At 43.7% G+C, this 23091-nt stretch overlaps 2 protein-coding genes across 2 annotated transcripts in view; both read right to left on the bottom strand.

Moving 5' to 3' along the window:
• Positions 1–2067, bottom strand: part of LOC124279008 (myb-binding protein 1A-like protein) — a 38456-nt gene extending 36389 nt beyond the window's left edge. Inside the window, exons 1-3 of the mRNA XM_046714803.1 lie at positions 2006–2067; positions 1762–1815; positions 870–977 (exon numbers count right to left, since the gene is read on the bottom strand). Of these exons, the coding sequence (XP_046570759.1) occupies positions 870–949 (80 nt within the window). The 5' untranslated portion in view covers positions 950–977; positions 1762–1815; positions 2006–2067. The remainder of the gene's footprint in view (positions 1–869; positions 978–1761; positions 1816–2005) is intronic.
• Positions 1753–23091, bottom strand: LOC124278980 (myb-binding protein 1A-like protein). The gene is made up of 12 exons (XM_046714770.1): positions 22922–23091; positions 17113–17217; positions 15950–16039; positions 15341–15412; positions 13866–13976; positions 13506–13628; positions 13122–13214; positions 10734–10836; positions 6069–6157; positions 5269–5391; positions 2006–2065; positions 1753–1815 (listed from the first exon to the last, which is right to left on the bottom strand). Exons 1-12 carry the CDS (start codon positions 23084–23086, stop codon positions 1753–1755), a joined length of 1197 nt encoding a protein of 398 aa, XP_046570726.1. The 5' UTR covers positions 23087–23091.

The following is a 23091-nucleotide window of genomic DNA, read 5'->3' as shown; positions in this document are numbered from 1 at the left end:
ACAACATATAACATAGCAGTAGAGCCAAGATAAGAATGGGTGATCAGTACGTTGTTCGTCTGTTTGTTGCCTAACACTACACTCAGTATCACTCAAGCTTTATGATGCTTTATGATGTGGACCAGACAATCCAGTGACTGACATTATAAGCATCGATATATGCAACTGGGATACAATGACATTCAACAAACAGGACAGCAAGACTAATCAACTGTCTTAATTAGTCACCATTTTTGACCAACATGGGTTGCTGAAGACCGATTCTAACTCAGATCTCTATGACTTCCTTAAAGAAAAAGACTCCAAATCAGCCATTTCCGACCACACCCAAGCCCACCGGAATCATACCATACTTTGGAACAACATCAGCATCCTAGAAGCCAACCAGTCAGATTACAAGATAAGAAAGTCTTAGAGGCAATCAACATCAAACGACTCACAACCTGGCAAACAACAGAGATCAAGGTTATACATCCCCACGGCTTACGATCAACTAATCAAGCCTAATCAAGAATAACCCACCCTTTGTCTACTGGCTTCAATCATTCCTATCACAACAAGTCTCATGTCAACACACTGTACATCTACCTCTTCCATTGTATAAACCAATACCCGCCATGAATATATTTCTCCTTGAGTAAATGTTGTGTATCATTTGCTTGATAACGGTGTCAGGATCGACACCAAAACGTCGCAACTACTACTGCAACAAAGAAGTTGTCTATCCATAAAAGTGTTCCACTTCAGATCTCTATGGAAAAAAAAAATGTTAAAAGTCGGGACATTTTTAGGTTAATATAATAGGATATAATAGGATCTGCGAGCAAGGTGTTTGGTATTATGCTGTTTTGTCAAGTCCATGAACCTACCTCCATGACTGTAACGACACTCTCGGGCTCGGAGAAGAGTGACAGGCCAACATATGTGAAGAGCATAAGGAAGGCGTCATGATGGGAGATAACCTTCTCTTTCTTCCTCTGTTGCAGGAGAGTCAACAATTAACAACGCTACACACAAGGTACAGCAATATTCAACACATATTTAAGAAATACAGTTCGCTCTACCTCCATGTATAAGATAATAAAGTACAGATTTTTCCTTATCCTGACTCATGCTTAATTGCTTGTCTCCTCCTCCTTGCGAATGATAGTGGAACACTTGAATCCCCTTTTGAAGCTCTCTTCAAAAGCGGATGTAAAATCACTCACCCAGTGTTACTTCCCTTAGGTATTTTGGCGGGGAAATCCGTCACATGACCCAACACGCTCTTCACTCTCTCCTTCTTCACCCTTGAGGACGGTTATGAGTGCCCCTGGGTCCCCCATACAGCGTTATATCCTTTTAAATTTAGGCCTTTACCACTAAATTAGCTGTATACCGCATTTAGGAAGATATACCAGAAGGAGACAAGCAATTAAGCATGAGTCAGGATAAGTATAAAATATTAATTTTAATAAAGAAATTACATTTTTGCCCTGAACCATTATAGTTAAAGCAAGAGGACACATGCATCATAAGCATGTCCTAAACATGTTTTGGCCTAAGCACATATTGGCATAAGCACTTATTGACCTAATTACACATTGGCATAAGCACGTTTTGGCCTTAGCGAGTATTTGCATAAGCACTCACTGGATTCTCTCTTGCTGGAATAAGGATTCTTTATTAAGAAATAGAGAATAACAAAGCGTATTAATGACAGATGGACAAATAGAGAAATACAAAAACATGATGTACTGACAACAGAATTATTCAACCTACTTTCTTCTCAATCTGTGCTGTTATTTTCACCACTTGATCCCAAACCTCCAGAATCTGCAACCACAACAACAGCATGCAACACTCATCCAGCCCAGGGACATTTTCTTGACAGATAACCAGTCTAGCTCATCAAAGAATCTGAACAACTAACTGTTGATTTCTTAACAAATTCAGTGTTCAGTATTTCATCACTGATACACATTTGTACCAATGAACAGTTTATGCAGGTGGAAACAAGAGTTACCTCCTCCTGAAGACCAGTCTCCAGCTGGAGAGTGACAGAGTCCGGGGACTTGATCAGCGTCTGGAAGGAAAGAGTACCAAAGTCAATACACACAGGAACTGGTAAGTAGGCAGATTTATTACCCAAGTGGTCAACATATGGGTATAACATATGTTATATTTGGGATTACACTTTCTTAGTAAAGTACAAATTCTAGTACTTTTTGAGTTGAGCCCCATCCGGGATTCGAACTCACACCCTCAGAGTCAGGCACCTAATCGCCAGCACACAAAGTCAGCCGCCTAACCCGCTCAGCTACCGTGACTTCCACAAAATGGAAGTCGGACAACTGGTAGTCTAGACTGCAGACTTTGTGTACCCCTCTGATAAGTGTTAATAGGCACGGCTCCCACGGCCGAAAGCTATGATTACACAATGCCATTTAGAAAGTGGTCAAATGTAACATATGTTATATTTGGGATTACACTTTCTTAGTAAAGTACAAATTCTAGTACTTTGGCATTGTGTAATCATAGCTTTGGAACTGAGACATTATATCCGTCGAGAAAAACAAGCGCAATGTTTCCGCCAGTGATGTTAGCGAGTGTGAAGCAGATGCAAACCAAGAAAAGGGTGCTCTGGAGTAGTTTACTGTAGGAGGCTGTCACGAGAGGCGATGACAACTGACATGCGTCGTGACGTCGGTTACCAAGGGACAGGCGAGAATGAATGCGTAGTGTAGCGTCAATACAGTGTGATGTCATGCAAAAGTGTACTTCAGAACAAAATTCTTCCATAACCTCTGTATGAAACCGGTTTAGGTTTGAAACCATAACATTAACAAAATATATGCTATTTTGTCAGTTTAATGCATGTAAGAAATGGGTAATAAATAAAATACCACCACGAGGTCTCATTACATACAAATTATCTGAGAACTTCGTGACCTTCCTATGGTTTCTGACCTCCCTTTGGCTTGGTCAGATACCATAGGAGGGCTACTGTTTCATATAATTTGTATGTAATGAGACCTAAATATGTATCTGTGTATGACTATTTATGTGTTTGTTGTGTATAATGAAGCACTTTTACAAGTGTGTGTGTGTGGGTGGGGGTGTGTGGGTGGCTGGGTGAGTGAGTGAATGTAAGGGTGGGTGGATGGGTGAGTGAGTGAATGTAAGGGTGGGTGGATGGGTGAGTGAAAGAGTGGGTGATTGAGTGTAAGTGTGAGGGTGGGTGGGTGAGTGAATGAGTGAGTGAGGTGATTGTGAGGGTGGGTGAGTGAGTGAGAGTGAGGTGAGGAGGGTAGGTGGGGGTGGGTGGGGTGGGTGGGTGTGTGTGGGTGTGTGTGTGTGTGGGTGGCTGGGTGAGTGAGTGAATGTAAAGATCAACCTCACTATGGCCAACACTGATCTACCTCATTACACGGCCTACAGATCTACTCCCTCACGGCCTAGTGATCTACTCACTATGGCCATGCATTGAGAGGAGTCCCCAGATCTACCTACTATGGCCAACAGATCTACTCACTATGGCCTGCCAGATCTACTCACCACGCCTACTGATCTACTCCCCACGGCCTACTGATCTACTCACTATGGCCAACAGATCTACTCACTATGGCCAACAGATCTACTCACTATGGCCAACAGATCTACTCACCATGGTTTACAGATCTAATCACTATGGCCTGCTGATCTACTCACTGGCAAGGCCTGCTGATCTACTAACTATGGCCAACAGATCTACCTCACTATGGCCAACAGATCTACTCACTATGGCCAACAGATCTCTACTCACTATGGCCAACAGATCTAATCACCATGGTTTACAGATCTAATCACTAAGGCCTGCTGATCTACTCAACAAGGCCTGCATATCTACTCACTATGGCCAACAGCAGATCACCTACTCGCTGATCTACTCCCTCATTTTGCACGCCCACTAAAGCCAAGATCACGATAATCGCCATGGTTTACAGATCTAATCACTAAGGCCTGCTGATCTGCTCAACAAGGCCTGCATGCTGCTATCTCTCACTATGGCCAGCCAGATCTAATCACCATGGTTTCACAGATCTGATCTACTCACTAAGGCCTGCTGATCTACTCACTATGGCCACTGAAAGGTCTGCCTACAGACCTGATGACACTACTCACTATGGCCACTGAAAGGTCTGCCTACAGACCTGATGACACTACTCACTACTGGCCACTAAAGGTCTGCCTACAGACCTGACACTACTCACTATGGCCACTGAAAGGTCTGCCTACAGACCTGATGACACTACTCACTATGGCCACTGGAAGGTCTGCCTACAGACCTGACACTACTCACTATGGCCACTGAAAGGTCTGCCTACAGACCTGATGACACCTACTCACTATGGCCACTGAAAGGTCTGCCTACAGACCTGATGACACTACTCACCACGGCCACTCAAAGGTCTGCCTACAGACCTGACACTACTCACTATGGCCACTGAAAGGTCTGCCTACAGACCTGATGACACTACTCACTATGGCCACTGAAAGGTCTGCCTACAGACCTGATGACACTACTCACTCTGGCCACTAAAGGTCTGCCTACAGACCTGATGACACTACTCACTATGGCCACTGAAAGGTCTGCCTACAGACCTGATGACACTACTCACTATGGCCACTGAAAGGTCTGCCTAGAGACCTGATGACACTACTCACTATGGCCACTGAAAGGTCTGCCTACAGACCTGATGACACTACTCACTATGGCCACTGAAGGTCTGCCTACAGACCTGATGAGCACTACTCACTATGGCCACTGAAAGGTCTGCCTACAGACCTGATGACACTACTCACTATGGCCACTGAAAGGTCTGCCTAGAGACCTGATGACACTACTCACTATGGCCACTGAAAGGTCTGCCTACAGACCTGATGACACTACTCACTATGGCCACTGAAAGGTCTGCCTAGAGACCTGATGACACTACTCACTATGGCCACTCGAAAGGTCTGCCTACAGACCTGATGACACTACTCACTATGGCCACTGAAAGGTCTGCCTACAGACCTGATGACACTAGTCACTATGGCCACTGAAAGGTCTGCCTAGAGACCAGATGACACTACTCACTATGGCCACTGAAAGGTCTGCCTAGAGACCTGATGACACTACTCACTATGGCCACTGAAAGGTCTGCCTACAGACCTGATGACACTACTCACTATGGCCACTGAAAGGTCTGCCTAGAGACCTGATGACACTACTCACTATGGCCACTGAAAGGTCTGCCTACAGACCTGATGACTACTCTTCACGACACTACTCACTATGCTGTGACAGGTGGTGTGGGCAATGCTGTCTTTCCGGGCCAAGTTGAACACCAACAGGTTCATAATAGCTGGGTTTAAGGTTTTCCGTAGCTGAAACAGACATGTCTTTGTTACATACACGGCAACACTGTACAATGTAATGGGTATATCCACATATCTTACCATGACTTCATCATTCTACCCAATGTGTCTAAGGCAAGCATTCCAACGGAGATATGTATCTCAGCTGGTGAGACTAATAGTTGCCTCTTTAAACTAGAAGCGTAACTTCAAGCTGTCCTACCGTCTGTCTGTGTGTCTGTCTGTCCTGTGATTGTAATTTTGACGACAGCCTAACTTTCAAGGACAAAAGTTTATGGATGAACAACTTCTGTATTCGGATGATGCGACGTTCGATACAGATTCTTGTATCATTATCCAGCAAGTATGAGTAGACGGAAACAGGCTGAAATATATATGTTTCCGTCTACTCATACTTGCTTGACAATGATACAAGAATCTGTATCGAAACGTCGCATCATCCGAATAAAGAGGTTCATCCATAAACTTTCGTCATTATCTGATTCCCTAACTTCTAGAAATGCCACTCAAAGAAGCCTAACTTTCAACTGTCATCCAAAATAGGCTGTTGATTCTACTATCTTAACTGCACTCAAAGGCTTGATTACACCTTCCTACACTATCCTGTCGCAAAGTCTATGTGTCTGTCTGACCTATATGTATAGCCTGGGATACAGTGTCATTTTGGGCTACCTGTGTCTGCTCACCTGTTCTGGGTCAGTTATGGTGGGCACCATCTTGAGGTACAGGTGGAGGCCCAGGTACTTGTGGCTGTGGCTGCCCTCCAGGAGCTTCACTACAACCAAACACCACCATCAGTACAAGGAGAGTTGGATCACCATTGCTGGTATCTGACATGTACACAAGGGGAGTGCATGCATGAGGTCAAGTGAGCCTATAAGAGCTTGAGCATTTGAAAGAGTGCATGAGAGTGCATGAGAAGGAGTGCATGAGAGGGGGAGCATGAGAAGGGGAGGCGTATGAGAAGGGGAGTGCATGAGAGTCCATGAGAGGGGGAGTGCATGAGAGTCCATGAGATCACGAGTGCATGAGAGTCCATGAGAGGGAGAGTCCATGAGAGGGGGAGTGCATGAGAGTCCATGACATGACAAGAGCATGAGAGTCCATGACATGACAAGAGCATGAGAGTCCATGACATGACAAGAGCATGAGAGTCCATGACATGACATGACAAGTGCATGAGAGTGCATGAGATGGTGAGTGCATGAGAGTCCATGAGATCACGAGTGCATGAGAGTCCATGAGATCACGAGTGCATGAGAGTCCATGAGATCACGAGTGCATGAGAGTCCATGAGATCACGAGTGCATGAGTCCATGAGATCACGAGTGCATGAGAGTGCATGAGAGGTTGAGTGCATGAGGGTCCATGAGAGGTTGAGTGCATGAGAGTCCATGACATGACAAGTGCATGAGAGGGTGAGTGCATGAGAGTCCATGACATGACAAGTGCATGAGAGGGTGAGTGCATGAGAGTCCATGAGAGGGTGAGTGCATGAGAGTCCATGACATGACAAGAGCATGAGAGTCCATGATATGACAAGTGCATGAGAGTCCATGACATGGTGAGTGCATGAGAGTCCATGAGGTTGAGTGCATGAGAGTCCATGACATGACGAGTGCATGAGAGTCCATGATATGACAAGTGCATGAGAGTCCATGACATGACGAGTGCATGAGAGTCCATGAGAGGTTGAGTGCATGAGAGTCCATGAGAGGTTGAGTGCATGAGAGTCCATGAGAGGTTGAGTGCATGAGAGTCCATGAGAGGGTGAGTGCAAGAGAGTCCATGAGAGGTTGAGTGCATGAGAGTCCATGAGATCACGAGTGCATGAAAGTCCATGAGATCACGATCACAAGTGCATGAAAGTCCATGAGATCACGAAAGTGCATGAGAGTCCATGAGATCATAAGAGTGCATGAGAGTCCATGACATAAGAGCATGAGAGTCCATGATATGACAAGTGCATGAGAGTCCATGAAATGACAAGTGCATGAGAGCATGAGAGGGTGAGTGCATGAGAGTCCATGAGAGGTTGAGTGCATGAGAGTCCATGACATGGCATGAGTGCATGAGAGAGGTTGAGTGCATGAGAGGTTGAGTGCATGAGAGTCCATGAGAGGGTGAGTGCAAGAGAGTCCATGAGAGTCCATGAGATGCACAAGTGCATGAGAGTCCATGAGAGGTTGAGTGCATGAGAGTCCATGAGAGGATGAGTGCATGAGAGTCCATGAGATCATGAGTGCATGAGAGTCCATGAGATCACAAGTGCATGAGACTCAATGAGAGGTTGAGTGCATGAGACTCCATGAGAGGTTGAGTGCATGAGAGTCCATGAGAGGTTGAGTGCATGAGAGTCCATGAGAGGTTGAGTGCATGAGAGTCCATGAGAGGTTGAGTGCATGAGAGTCCATGAGAGGTTGAGTGCATGAGAGTCCATGAGAGGTTGAGTGCATGAGAGTCCATGAGAGGTTGAGTGCATGAGAGTCCATGAGAGGTTGAGTGCATGAGAGTCCATGAGAGGTTGAGTGCATGAGAGTCCATGAGAGGTTGAGTGCATGAGAGTCCATGAGAGGTTGAGTGCATGAGAGTCCATGAGAGGTTGAGTGCATGAGAGTCCATGAGAGGTTGAGTGCATGAGGAGTCCATGAGAGGTTGAGTGCATGAGAGTTCATAAGATCAAAAGTGCATGAGAGTCCATGAGATTGAGTGCATGAGAGTCCATGAGAGATTGAGTGCATGAGAGTCCATGAGAGGTTGAGTGCATGAGAGTTCATAAGATCACAAGTGCATGAGAGTCCATGAGAGATTGAGTGCATGAGAGTCCATGAGAGATTGAGTGCATGAGAGTCCATGAGAAGTGCATGAGTCCATGAGAGTGCATGAGAGTCCATGAGAGGTTGAGTGCATGAGACTCCATGAGAGGTTGAGTGCATGAGACTCCATGAGAGGTTGAGTGCATGAGACTCCATGAGAGGTTGAGTGCATGAGAGTCCATGAGAGAGTTGAGTGCATGAGAGTCCATGAGAGGTTGAGTGCATGAGAGTCCATGAGATCACAGAGTGCATGAGTGCATGAGAGTCCATGAGATCACAAGTGCATGAGAGTCCATGAGAGTTGAGTGCATGAGAGTCCATGAGAGGTTCACAAGTGCATGAGAGAGTCCATGAGAGATTGAGTGCATGAGAGTCCATGAGAGGTTGAGTGCATGAGAGTTCATAAGATCAACAGTGCATGAGAGTCCATGAGAGATTGAGTGCATGAGAGTCCATGAGAGGTTGAGTGCATGAGAGTTCATGAAGATCACATGAGTGCATGAGAGTCCATGAGAGATTGAGTGCATGAGAGTCCATGAGATCACAAGTGCATGAGAGTCCATGAGAGGTTGAGTGCATGAGAGTCCATGAGAGGTTGAGTGCATGAGAGTCCATGAGATCACGAGTGCATGAGAGTCCATGAGAGGTTGAGTGCATGAGAGTCCATGAGAGGTTGAGTGCATGAGAGTCCATGAGATCACAGAGTGCATGAGAGTCCATGAGAGGTTGAGTGCATGAGAGTCCATGAGAGGTTGAGTGCATGAGAGTCCATGAGAGGTTGAGTGCATGAGAGTCCATGAGAGGTTGAGTGCATGAGAGTCCATGAGATCACAAGTGCATGAGAGTCCATGAGAGGTTGAGTGCATGAGAGTCCATGAGAGGTTGAGTGCATGAGAGTCCATGAGAGGTTGAGTGCATGAGAGTCCATGAGAGGTTGTTGAGTGCATGAGAGTCCATGAGATCAAAAGTGCATGAGAGTCCATGAGAGATTGAGTGCATGAGAGTCCATTGAGTGCATGAGAGTCCATGAGAGGTTGAGTGCATGAGAGTCCATGAGAGGGTGAGTGCAAGAGAGTCCATGAGAGTCCATGAGATCACAAGTGCATGAGAGTCCATGAGAGGTTGAGTGCATGAGTCCATGAGAGGATGAGTGCATGAGAGTCCATGAGATCACAAGTGCATGAGACTCCATGAGAGGTTGAGTGCATGAGAGTCCATGAGAGAGGTTGAGTGCATGAGAGTCCATGAGAGGTTGAGTGCATGAGAGTCCATGAGAGGAGTTGAGTGCATGAGAGTCCATGAGATCAAAAAGTGCATGAGAGTCCATGAGATCATGAGTGCATGAGAGTCCATGAGAGGGTGAGTGCAAGAGAGTCCATGAGAGGGTGAGTGCAAGAGTGTCCATGAGAGGGTGAGTGCATGAGAGTCCATGACATAAGTGCAAGAGAGTCCATGACATGATAAGTGCAAGAGAGTCCATGAGAGGGTGAGTGCAAGAGCGTCCATGAGAGGGTGAGTGCAAGAGTGTCCATGACATGACGAGTGCATGAGAGTCCATGACATGACGAGTGCAAGAGAGTCCATGAGAGGGTGAGTGCAAGAGTGTCCATGAGTAAGTGTAAGAGAGCATTCCAGTGTTTGAGGATGATTAACGCATCATTATCAATTTTACCATAGTTACAGTAAAGAGTGAGTGACAGAGGGAATGTTGCATGATGCTGAACCAATAGTTACCTGGCACAATCATGCGGTCAAGCTTCTCCGTAACAGTCAGTCAGGACAGACATTGTTACCATCTAATCCTCATTTTAAACGGGATTGGCACAGGTATGGAGCCTGGACTTATTATGACTTGGAATCTCTAAAATTGTTCTACCATGGAGTTTTTGAACGATCATAGAAATGAGATTATACGCCACAAGACAGAGTAGGCGTCTTGCAACTTTTCTCCTCATCCCTTCCACTTACAACCCGTGCAAATCTTTGTTAGAATTGGTCTTCAGCAATCCATGTTTGTCGTAAGAGGCTGACTAACATGATTGGGCCCTGATTTTCGAAACAAACTTAAGTCTGAGTTTTGACTTAAGTTCGAATTTGTACTCAAATTTGAGAAAACTCATTTCCCAGAATGAACTGATATCGATATTAAACTCAAATATAGTAGACAATTGAGTTTGGTGAATAGAATACTTAAGTTGTTTGGGCTATTTTATAAAAAAAAATGCAGCTGAGTTCAAAATTCAGCTGTTTCAAATTGTCAAACTCAGTTTGAAGTTTGAGTAAAAACTTAAGTTTGTTTCGAGAAATCGGGGCCTGGTGGCCAGGCTTGCTGACTTGGTTGACACATGTCATTGTATCCCAACTACATAGATCAATGCTCAAACTGTTGATCACTGGATTGTCTGGTCCAGACTGGATTATTAAAACCGCCGCCATATAGCTGGAATATTGCTGAGCGCGGCGTTAACAGCCTCACCAGCCAGCCAGCCAGCCAGCCAGCCAGCCAGCCAGCCAACCAACCAACCTTCCACTTACAGACAATTTGGTTGAAGAAGCCGACGTCACGGCCGCTGGCTGCAAGGTCGTCTACCATGACATCAACAATACTGTGTATAACGGGATGACTTTCAGCAGATTTCTGACAGAGAATGGCAAAAAAATACTGTTAACATTGGCAGTAATGTTAAAATAGGTTAACAGTGAGTCCCTGTCATCCAAACACAACTACAAAACTACAATGACCCCCTGTTATCCAGACACTACTGCTACAAGATCACAATGACCCTCTGTTATCCAGACACTACTGCTACATGATAACAATGACCCCTTGTTATCCAGACACTACTGCTACAAGATAAGAATGACCCTCTGTTATCCAGACACTACTGCTTCAAGATAACAGTGACCCCCTGTTATCCAGACACTACTGCTTCAAGATAACAGTGACCCCCTGTTATCCAGACACTACTGCTACAAGATAACAATGACCCTCTGTTATCCAGACACTACTGCTACATGATAACAATGACCCCTTGTTATCCAGACACTACTGCTACAAGATAACAATGACCCTGTTATCCAGACACTACTGCTACAAGATAACAATGACCCCTGTTATCCAGACACTACTGCTTCAAGATAACAGTGACCCCCTGTTATCCAGACACTACTGCTACATAATAACAATGACCCCTTGTTATCCAGACACTACTGCTACAAGATAACAATGACCCCTGTTATCCAGACACTACTGCTACATAACAATGACCCCCTGTTATCCAGACACTACTGCTACAAGATCACAATGACCCTCTGTTATCCAGACACTACTGCTACATGATAACAATGACCCCTTGTTATCCAGACACTACTGCTACAAGATAACAATGACCCTCTGTTATCCAGACACTACTGCTACAAGATAACAATGACCCCTGTTATCCAGACACTACCGCTACAAGATAACAATGACCCCTTGTTGTCCAGACACTACTGCTTCAAGATAACAATGACCCTGTTATCCAGACACTACTGCTACAACAGTGGCCCCTTGTTATCCAGACACTATTGCTATAAGATAACAATGACCCCCTGTTATCCAGACACTACTGCTTCAAGACTACAGTGAACCAGTGTACGATTTAGTTTCCAAATTTTGGTAGTCAGTAGAGCTAGCTATACGTGAAAGTTACTAGAGCTGAAAATAATTCACTAGCCCCAAATTAGAATCTAGACACTGAGCAAAAGATTATAGAAATAAATGAGAATAAGACATTGTCAGCATAACATGGGTTTCATCATTAAGCTGCTGTTATGATGAACATTTTTATCAGGCCATAATCTTGCATGATTTAAAAGTGTATTATAACTTAACAAGTCGAAGAGAGTGATATATTTACAAAATGACCCCATCAAAATTCACAAGCCAGTCGGGCCAGTGACTGTAGAGATTTACTGGCTTGACTGGATTTTTACTAGCCACAGGCTAGCGGGCCAGTGGCCATTTCGCACACTACAGTGAGCCCCTGTTATCCAGCCACTACTGCTACAAGAGTACAGTGATCCCTGTTATCCAGACACTACTGCTACAAGACTACAGTGAGCCCCTGTTATCCAGACACTACTGCTACAACAAGACTACAGTGAGCCCCTGTTATCCAGACACTACTGCTACAAGACTACAGTGAGCCCCTGTTATCCAGACACTACTGCTACAAGACTACAGTGAGCCCCTGTTATCCAGACACTACTGCTACAAGACTACAGTGAGCCCCTGTTATCCAGACACTACTGCTACAAGACTACAGTGACCCTGTTATCCAGACACTACTGCTACAACAAGACTACAGTGAGCCCCTGTTATCCAGACACTACTGCTACAACAAGACTACAGTGAGCCCCTGTTATCCAGACACTACTGCTACAACAAGACTACAGTGAGCCCCTGTTATCCAGACACTACTGCTACAACAATACAACAGTGAGCCCTGTTATCCAGACACTACTGCTACAAGACTACAGTGAGCCCCTGTTATCCAGACACTACTGCTACAAGACTACAGTGAGCCCCTGTTATCCAGACACTACTGCTACAACAAGACTACAGTGAGCCCCTGTTATCCAGACACTACTGCTACAACAAGACTACAGTGAGCCCCTGTTATCCAGACACTACTGCTACAAGACATCAGCAAACCCCTATTTTCTAGACAGTATTACTGAAACAAAACTATATGATCTCTGTTATCAATAAAAGCACAGTGAACCCCTGTCAATAAGAGCACAGTGAATGAGCTTCATACATTGTACCCATGTGGGGAATCGAACCCGGGTCTTCAGCATGAAGAGCGAATGCTTTAACCACAAGGCTACCACACCCCTATCAATAAGAGCACAGTGAACCCCTGTTATCCAGATTCTCACCTGCAACACCTGTAGCATGTTGGCGTAGTTCTTCTCCCCAAATATCTTCATGCCCCCCCAGTGTTCAGTCATCAGAGCCTTGGTCAATCTCTTCTACAACAGCAAAAAGAATGTATCACAAGACAGGAACAGACAGGAACAGACAGACAGACAGACAGACAGACCTATATGGGTATTATGCTGACAAAGGAATGATCATAACTATTATCATAGGATCCTTTCACACTTAAGGGAGGCAACTCTGAACAGCACCTTCATTGACTGGTACTTTCCTGATTCTACAGCAACAGTCAATAGATTGTGTCACAGCCTCTTTAATTACTTTTACAACAAACAAACCTGTATTGTGAATTCTCTGTAATAACCTCATCACCATGTGCTTACCTTGTGGAACTTGACAGCGCAGTAGACAAGGAGGAGTGTGTTGGGGGAGCACTTGTCCCAGCCCTGGGTCAGATCCGCTGCCAGGTGCGGAAACACCTGCTCTGTGAACACTTCACCTGACACCTGCAAATTGTAGGTTGTGTTTAACTCAGCATGGACAAATCGTAAGAGTGTTATTAAAAGCCACAATGAACAATATTCCAAGTTTTACATCACAGTCTGCAAATAACAGTGATTTGCATTTTTGGAAAGTATTATCACAGTGTTCACTAAAGGATTGCAACCTAAATCAAAAGTTAGACACTGAATCAGCTAGTCTGGCCAGAAATGTTAAAAATCGAAAGTCATATCTATGGTTACCTTGGCAATGAGACACACAAGTCCCTGATAGCAGATGGGCTGGAGGTAGCTCTTCTGTGTGGAGATGTGTCGCAGCTTTTCAACCACCTCCGACACCTGGCCGGACTCACCCTGAAACATGTAATTTTCTGAATAAAATTGATATTTTATACTTATCCTGACTCATGCTTATTGCTCACCTCATGAGTCAGGATAAGGAAAAATATATTCATTCAAAGCACACTGTTTTCAGCTCTCCCATCTGATGTTTGACGGATACTACCAGGCCATCATGCTAAGACAAGAGAAATGTGTAAATCTCACAACAAAGCACTTATCACAGAAGTTTACTTTAAACTGATAATATGCATGTTTGGCTACCTTTCCCTACTACCTTACATTCAGCCAGAGCTACCCCATGTTCTGCTGGCACTACCCCATGTTCTGCTGGCACTACCCCACGTTCTGCTAGTGCTACCCCATGTTCTGCTAGTGCCACTACCCCATGTTCTGCTGGCACTACCCCACGTTCTGCTAGTGCTACCCCATGTTCTGCTGGCGCTACCCCACATTCTGCTAGTGCTACCCCATGTTCTGCTGGCGCTACCCCACGTTCTGCTAGTGCTACCCCATGTTCTGCTGGCACTACCCCACGTTCTGCTAGTGCTACCCCATGTTCTGCTAGTGCCAACCCACATTCTGCTAGTGCTACCCCGCGAAGTTCTCTGGTGCCACCCCCACATTCTGCTAGTGCTACCCCATGTTCTGTTTGTGCCACCCCAGGTTCTGCTAGTGCTAGCATATGTTCTGTTTGTGCCACCCCATGTTCTGCTAGTGCGAACCCACGTTCTGCTAGTGCTACCCCACGTTCTGCTAGTGCTACCCCACGTTCTGCTAGTGCTAGCATATGTTCTGTTTGTACTACCCCACGTTCTGCTAGTGCTACCCCACGTTCTGCTAGTGCCACCCCACGTTCTGTTAGTGCCACCCCAAGTTCTGCTCATGCTACCAATGTTCTGAGTGAGTGAGTGAGTGAGTGAGTTTAGTTTTACGCCACACTCAGCAATATTCCAGCTATATGGAGGCGGTCTGTAAATAATCGAGTCTGGACCAGACAATCCAGTGGTCAACAGCATGAGCATCGATCTATGCAATTGGGAATCGTACAAATGTTCTGCTAAGTGCCATCCCACATTCTGCTTGTGCCACCCCACGTTCTGCTCATGCTACCAATGTTCTGCTCGTGCTACCAATGTTCTGCTAGTGCCATCCCACATTCTGCTTGTGCCACCCCACGTTCTGCTCATGCTACCCAAAGTTCTGCTCGTGCTACCAATGTTCTGCTAGTGCCATCCCACATTCTGCTTATGCCACCCAATGTTCTGCTAGAGCTACCCCACATTCTACCAGCGCTAACCCAACTTTCTACTGCTCCATGTTCTGCTTGTGCTGCCCCCTACTCTGCTAACACTCCAGCCACGCTAAGGTGCACTGACCTGCAACAGTTTCCCGGACTGGATGAGAGCCAGGTAGCCGAAGGCCTTGCCCATGTACACTGCACCAGCTTCCTGTCAGGGCAAAGGTCAAATTTAAACAAACAATACAGAAACAAATGTTTAGTCATGTTCCCCGATGAACCTTCTCACCTTCCAACTCACACTGTTAATCCTATCATTACAACATTTCTACTTTCAAGCTCATTAATTCAAACACTGATGTTTCCAGAATGTGTTTACATGTTGACTCCCAAACTGAAACTAAACAGTTAACCTGGAAATCAGTCAGAGAACTGGGTCTGAAACCTTCACATAACAAAGAAATGTGCTGAAATTAACACTTGTATTCTAAAATTGACTAAGTTCACAAATCAATACAAAGGTATCACTATGGCAGAACAAAAGTAAGTAAGTAAGGTTTTACGCGCTTTTAGCAATATTCCAGCAACATCACGGTGGGGACACCAGAAATGGGCTTCACACATTGTACCCATGTGGGGAATCGAACCCGGGTCTTCAGCATGAAGAGCGAATGCTTTAACCACAAGGCTACCCCACCGCCTCGGCAGTACAATTTCAGAGGCAGTATAAAACAAGAGCATTACTTACATTTTTACTGTCATGCTGAGTGACCACCAGGTGCTTGTCAATCCCTTCCAACACCAACTGAACGGTGACCACTTCAAACACTCGCAGGACCTAAACAGACATGACACAAACACCTCACCATGATGATAGAAAAGTGTGACAAATATGTACCCAGTGATTTACCTTGAGTCCTGTATTTGAGGGTCCCTGGGACTCATACTCTTGATTTTCAGGGGTCCTGAACAACAACATGGGGGTCCCAGACACTTAAATATTATTATTAATACTGTTAATGGTGTTATTGTATTGTGTATCATGATCATCACATAGTTACAGTAATTAAATTGCCAATGATACCATAACCCGGCTAGTAGCAAACTCAGTGATAACTTATTGTTACTTAATTGAATTTTTACAAAAAGTATTTGGACTTTTTCCGAGTCCCTGTGGACGTGCTAATAAAATTTTGCTGCGTCCATTTTCAATTTTTATGCGTATAGGACGCAGGAATTCGCATCCTGTAAATCCCTGTGTACCTCACTGAACATGTTAAATACTTTTACTTAAATAACACAAAATTTAAGACACATGGAAGAATATCATGTATGGATGAACAAATTCTTTATTACAGTGAGAGCGACATTTCAGTAGGTTCTATCACCGTTATCACCATTATCAAGCAAGTTGTTCATCCATACATTGTTATCCTTACAACTCCAACTTTTAAAAGCCTCTCAAAGAAATTTAAGACATCTTTCTTAATTGTCATTTTTCAGATGATAATTTCAATATTCTGAATCACAGAATGAGTGAGTTCGAATGCTTTCCCAAAGTGACACAATTCTCAGTCAGATATTTACCACTTTGCTGAAACCCACAAGCATGGGTATACAGCTACCACACCTAAAAGCATAATCGGGGCGAAATGGGACTGAAGCTCACAATCACAGGTTCATGGTGTGCTCAAGAGATGCTTCTCTGCAGAGCCAATTTGGCACTGTGGCCACCTGTGCTATCTATCATCAAATCAATACCCTCAAGAAAATGCATTTCTACCCCAGATTTCTTAAAACAATTATCAACCTTACAACAAACTACCCCTTGTATATGTTGTATGCACATAAGGCATCAGACCTTTACGCGTCATTGAAGGATGAACATCAATTCTACCATGGAACATTTACCTGAGTCAGAGCAACTGAGAAGCCGAGCCGAGCCCATTTCCGATTTGATGACAGACCTTTGATTAACCTTTGCAAGGAGTAGCTCAAATCACTGCATATTTCGGGCTGAAATGAAAATGGAACACATTGATTAAAACAGAAACAGACTTCTTATTTCAGAAATGAACATAGTCAGCTGTGCCGAGACGCTGAAGAGATAACATGTCCTGAAGCTCCTGCAAATATGTGCCTCTCACAAATGTCGCTAGCCCAGCACAAAACAGATTGTGCAATCCAACTCAACATCTATGTTTGTTCCTTCTGTGTAGAAGCCATGGTTAAGTGGCACACCTTGCCAGAATATGTTTGCTCTGTTTCATCAACAATACTGTCAGTACAATTAGGAAACAGCATGGGCCCCAAGATACTGTTTCCGGAAAATAGAGTGGGTGGAGTTTGTTCTGCATAATTTTGCTGCACAATGCCACAGTTTTATATCGACGCAACATCTTTTGTCAATGAATTATGAAACTATGGTTGATATTTTATGAGAACTGACTTCCATGGATAAACACAGCCACTTGTCTGTTGGTATGAAACTAGCAAACATTTAGAGACTAGTTGTTGTCTTCCTCAAATAAAGTTACAATACTTAAGCAACAACTGACCTGCTCACTGATTAGCTATGACAACCAAACTCTAGCTATGACTTCCTATATAATTTAGCATCTACCTTATGTCTTCGACTTACACAAAATGTGCATACTGGTTTTATGGTTTTGTTCTATATAAATTCAAACAAATATTCAATTTTAAAATAAACTTTGGTATTCCTGGTGTGATGATACACTTTGCTGCCTGCTGAGTGAGCCCAACAACCCATAATTGACTAACGATACACCCAGGCTTTTTACTTCTTACTTTGTTAAAGGAGACTAACAGGGTGGTCAGACTCGCACACTTGGTTGATGCTTGGTATTGTATTCCATTTGCATAGATCAATGATGGTGCTGTTGGTCACTGGATTGTTTGGCCCAGAATTGATTATTTACAGACCGCCATCATATACAAATGTAGTTGAGTTGAGTTGAGTAGAGTTGCGTTTTACATCGCATCGGTATTATTTCAGCCATATAGCGATAAGATCAAGTATTCATTCATAAGCATTCCAAGTACAAAGTCCATGTTAAAAGACAAATAATTTGATTACATTCTTATTTAAAAACAGAAAATGTCATACCAAATTTAGAAGCGAGCAATTTGCCATTCACGTTACATTATTACAATTTATGATACAGGTCAAATTCCCTCAGGAAGTTAACAATTCGATGTCCGCTCACGCGGGAGTGAGTGAGTGAGTGAGTTTAGTTTTACGCCGCACTCAGCAATTTTCCAGCTATATGGCGGCGGTCTGTAAATAATCGAGTCTGGACCAGACAATCCAGTGATCAACAGCATGAGCATCGATCTGCGCAATTGGGAACCGATGACATGTGTCAACCAAGTCAGCGAAACTGACCACCCGATCCCGTTAGTCGCCTCTTACGACAAGATAGTCGCCTTTTTATGGCAAGCACATGGGTTGCTGAAGACCTATTCTACCCCGGATCTTCACGGGTCTCGATCACGCGGGAAAATAGATCTTTCAGATTTCATAATGTGAATCCCTTGAAGTCGACAAGTCCACACATTCAAACAGAATATGCTTGATGGTGAACACTTCATCGCAAGAGACACACATGGGAGGTCCATCCACATCCGTTTTCAGGATAGTCATGAGTAAACCGACTGTGGCCAATACGACATCGTCGTAAAATCACCTCATCATTTCGTGACTGACAACCCACGTAGGTATAACCAATGTAAGGTTTTATTTCATGAAGTTCATTTCTTCCTACTTGGGTGTCCCACCTTTTTTGCATGAGGTCCCAAGTATAACTTTTTATAGTGGGTTTGAAATCACTGTACGGGATCAGCAGTGGAGATAAGGGTTTGTCAAGAGCTGCTTTAGCTTCAGCATTGGCCTTTGTGTTACCTGCTATGCCTAAATGACCAGGCAACCGGCAGAGGACAATGTCGCATTGGCCAGTGGAAAGATCATTGTAAAGTTCCAAGATGTCCAGGATGATAGGGTGACTTGAAGTAACATTTTGAAGTGCTTGAAGGCAAGACAATGAATCTGTAAAAATGATGAAGTTTTTGGAATGGTTCTGTTGTTTAATATAGGTCAAAGCTGAGAAGATAGCTTTGGCCTCAGCAGTGAAAATGGAACTGTTGTCCGGAATTCTAGAGGAGACAGTCTTGGATCCAATAACTGTAGCACTGGCAGCTTGGCCATCATCCTCGGATCCGTCTGTGAAAATGGATCTATGGGTGTTATACTTTGAGCTGGCTGGTTGTATTCCTGTTGAAACACCAAAGGATTTGTTTCTGACTTTTTGAGTTTAGTGAGGGTAGGATCCACCTGTGGTTTCACCATCTGCCACGGTGGCAAAGACAGAAGCCGGAAAGGTGCTATTATATTGAGGTCAATTTTAGCTGCAGATATGTGTGGTTGAATTCTGATTCCAAGTGGTGGGACCAGGTTTGTCATTTTAGGAAATAGGTTTTCATAGAGAGGGTTAAAAACACAATTGTATGCTTGATTGGACTAATTTGAATGCAATTTTGTGATATTCTGCAGTGAAACAGTTTAATGCGGCGTTGTTCAAGGGAGGGTTCGTTAGCCTCAGCATTTAGACTGTCTACCGGAGAGGTCCTAAAGGCTCACAGGCAGAGCCTCAGGCCTTGGTGGTTGATAGAGTCTAATTTTTCCAAATTGCTTTTGCAGGCTCCACAATAGACAATGGAGCCGTAATCTAGTTTACAGCGCACCAAAGATCTGTACAAGTGAAGTAGGGTAGTCTGATCCCCTCCCCACTCTGTATTTGAAACGACTTTTAGCAAGTCAAGAGCCTTCAAACACTTTGTCTTCAAATATTTTATGTGTGGTAAGGATGTCAAGTGGCGGTCAAATATAAGTCCCAGGAATTTGGCATCTTCTACTACCTTGATAGGGGTACCGCCTAAGGATAGGTCTGGATCCTTGTGTGGTTTGTATTTACGACAAAAGTGAATACAATTTGTTTTGGATTTTGAAAACTTAAAGCCATTTTCGTTAGCCCATTTTGTATTTTGTTAAGGCAGAGTTGTAGCTGCCTTTCTATTGCGTGCATGTTCTTACCACGACATGAAATATTGAAATCATCCACGAAAAGGGACCCATCAACACAGCTGTTCAAAACTTTCGTGAAGGCTGTGGCCTACCTTTAGAATACAGCACCACAAACTTTAAAAAGACGTCATAATACCCTTTTACGTAATGTAATGTGATTTTGTTCGAAAGCACGATCTCGAAACAATGCCCTCTGACGCCTGCATGGCAACACGGTTGTCTGGCTCAGCGAGTGCGTATAAGCTCCGCTCACTGCTGTTTCATCTCTACGAGCTATGTCATTGCATAAGCCCAACGATGTTGAGAGTTTCCAGTAGTTGTATACCGGCGGATGCGCAATATTTTGCAAGCACCAGTTTGAAATATCTTTCTTTTTTCACTAATACGCTCATATTTATTTGTATTACGGGCTGCTGAGGTGTTATGTTTGGTGTATTTTGTATTTTGTAATTTTTTTAATTTACATATATATTTTTGTCATTCAGTAATTTGCACCATTACATAGAAAAGTGTTTTATTAGTATTTTATTTTTCGAAGCGGTAATAATGCATTACACTAGACACGCCAGTCGTGTTTGTGCCGGTTCGGTCAATGCATTCTATTTATTAGGATTAATTCAAGGGATTGGGGCTAGGGCTAGGGCTAGGGGCTAGGCTAGGGTTAGGGTTAGGGACCTAATGCAATATAGTAGGTACATGTCCGGTGGTTCGGTCAATGCATTCTATTTATTAGGATTATTTCAAGGGGTTAGGGGTTAGGGTTAGGGTTAAGGGTTTAGGGTTAGGGTTAGGTACATGTCCGGTGTGAGTACCATTTGTTGATTTTCCTTTTTGCATTTTAATACTTTTTTTTCACACAAAAACGGGAAACCAAAAACGTCGCAAGTACATTATGAAATGGGTTAATGTAGAAATTTTGGGCTAATGGAAATTGGTCTGAAATTTGCACTCAAGCCTCTTTCACACGTAACATAAATTTTGTAAAGTAATGATTCGAAGGCTAACTCACCTGAGTGCCATCACTACACATGCTCATGACTCCCTCGTTCCTTAGTGCGATCCACATTATCCTTACAGTGTTCCCTACATCACTTTTCTGTCACAAAATCACCGATTTATATAAAAGCGCGTCATTCATGCATGCACCGTGAAATCTACGTCTGAGGCCTGACGTCAACAACCCTTTTCAGTTTGAGGCATATCGGCTCATTCCACGCCACACGTTAATTTGTAGATTACGGAATGGGACGTGTGCCAAATGGCATCATATCCATTCGGCATTTGTCCGGAGAATAAAATCACGAGACACCCAGTCTACCCGTAGCATTCGTAATTGTCCGTGACCTATTCGACTCTTTCCTTTCATTTCCGTGACGTCACAGGAATGACTCGATAAATTTGCACATTGTGCAACAGTGTGGACGTAGCTCAGTCGGTTACCTGTCGAGCTAACAATCCGAAGGTCGCAGGTTCGCGTCCGACGGGTTCTCACAAACTGGTTGCTTGTCTTAATGACATGTGACCTACGGCAGAGATCGTCCTCACGAGAAGTTGTGGTGCTGTATTCTAAAGGTGCTCCGAGGCTGTTAATTTTGATGCTAAAGAGTGTGACAGACAGGATGCTGCCTTGAGGGACACCCTGGTCTTGGTGGAAATAATCAGAAAATGTGGAACCCACCCGTACTTGAAATTGTCTGTTGTTTAAAAACTGAGATATGAACTGAGGTAATCTGTCCCTCAATCCAAATTCATGTAAATCTTTTAAGATACCATGTTTCCATGTTGTATCATATGCTTTTTCCAAGTCGAAAAAGATACATACAGTATGTTGTTTGTTGCACAGGGGCTTGTAACGCTAAAAACTGCCATCAAGGCATATACTATCACTGACGGGGTCTTAGTACTATATATATATACTTTTATATAGTACTAAGACCCCGTCAGTGATAGTATATGCCTTGATGGCAGTTTTTAGCGTTACAAGCCCCTGTGGTTTGTTGACAATGGAATTTTTTATAAATGATTCCAGACGCACCAGATGGTCAATGGTACTTCGGTTCTTTCGGAAACCACATTGGAGGTCACTAAGGAGGTTATTGGTCTCCAAGTACCAGATTAATCGATTGTTGACCATGCGCTCCATCATCCATGGTTTTACAAACACAGCTAGTTAGTGATATAGGACGGTAATATTGCTGAATGTAGTGTTAAACCACAAACAACAAACTTACTGACTGAATATTGCTGGCATTATTTGGCAACAATGAAATTTTAATGGCAGAAAAATTGGAAGGTCAAGAGAAAATGTATGCATATATGGTCTCGAATATCATGCATTTTGTTATCGATTCATTTTTTAGTTTATCTTCACCTCTTTAAAAATCTACTTTCTATAATTAACAGGTGCGTACCCTTAGCACAAACATTCACAACTGATTGCCTAACACCCCCACCACTGGCACAAGATTTTCCTATTGTTATTTACAAACATACTTTAACATATTTTAAAATTTACTCAGTCAGGCTTACAATATTTGTAGCTCTCGACATCTACTATAATAGTAAAGTAACTCAACAAAGTCCTCAGCTGATCGACTGCTGTACGTGTGCCCTTACCTTCTTCTGTTGTGTTTGTAAATGTGAAATTAGAAAATTAGTCGCAGATGATCTTGCTTGGTCATTTCCCTCAGCCAGAGTTTTGAAAACTTCCAAAACACTGCTGTCAACACGACCACTTGGGGCAGTCGTGTGGTCCATGTGCTTCGCCACCATGTTTGACATAAACA

This window comes from Haliotis rubra, unplaced genomic scaffold (genome assembly GCF_003918875.1).
Source record: "Haliotis rubra isolate DU_JTF1 unplaced genomic scaffold, ASM391887v1 Scf244, whole genome shotgun sequence".
Taxonomy (NCBI): Eukaryota; Metazoa; Mollusca; class Gastropoda; order Lepetellida; family Haliotidae; genus Haliotis; species Haliotis rubra.
This window is presented reverse-complemented; position numbering and strand designations above follow the sequence as displayed.

What these genes read in the sequence shown, in the direction of transcription:
- LOC124278980 (XM_046714770.1), bottom strand. Translation starts at nt 23,086, where the DNA reads ATGTCAAACATGGTGGCGAAGCACATGGACCACACGACTGCCCCAAGT. An exon ending in CTCAGCATGACAGTAAAAAT is followed by an intron (nt 15,413 to 15,949) that starts GTAAGTAATGCT and finishes TTGCCCTGACAG; the next exon opens with GAAGCTGGTGCAGTGTACAT. An exon ending in GCGCTGTCAAGTTCCACAAG is followed by an intron (nt 13,215 to 13,505) that starts GTAAGCACATGG and finishes TTGCTGTTGTAG; the next exon opens with AAGAGATTGACCAAGGCTCT.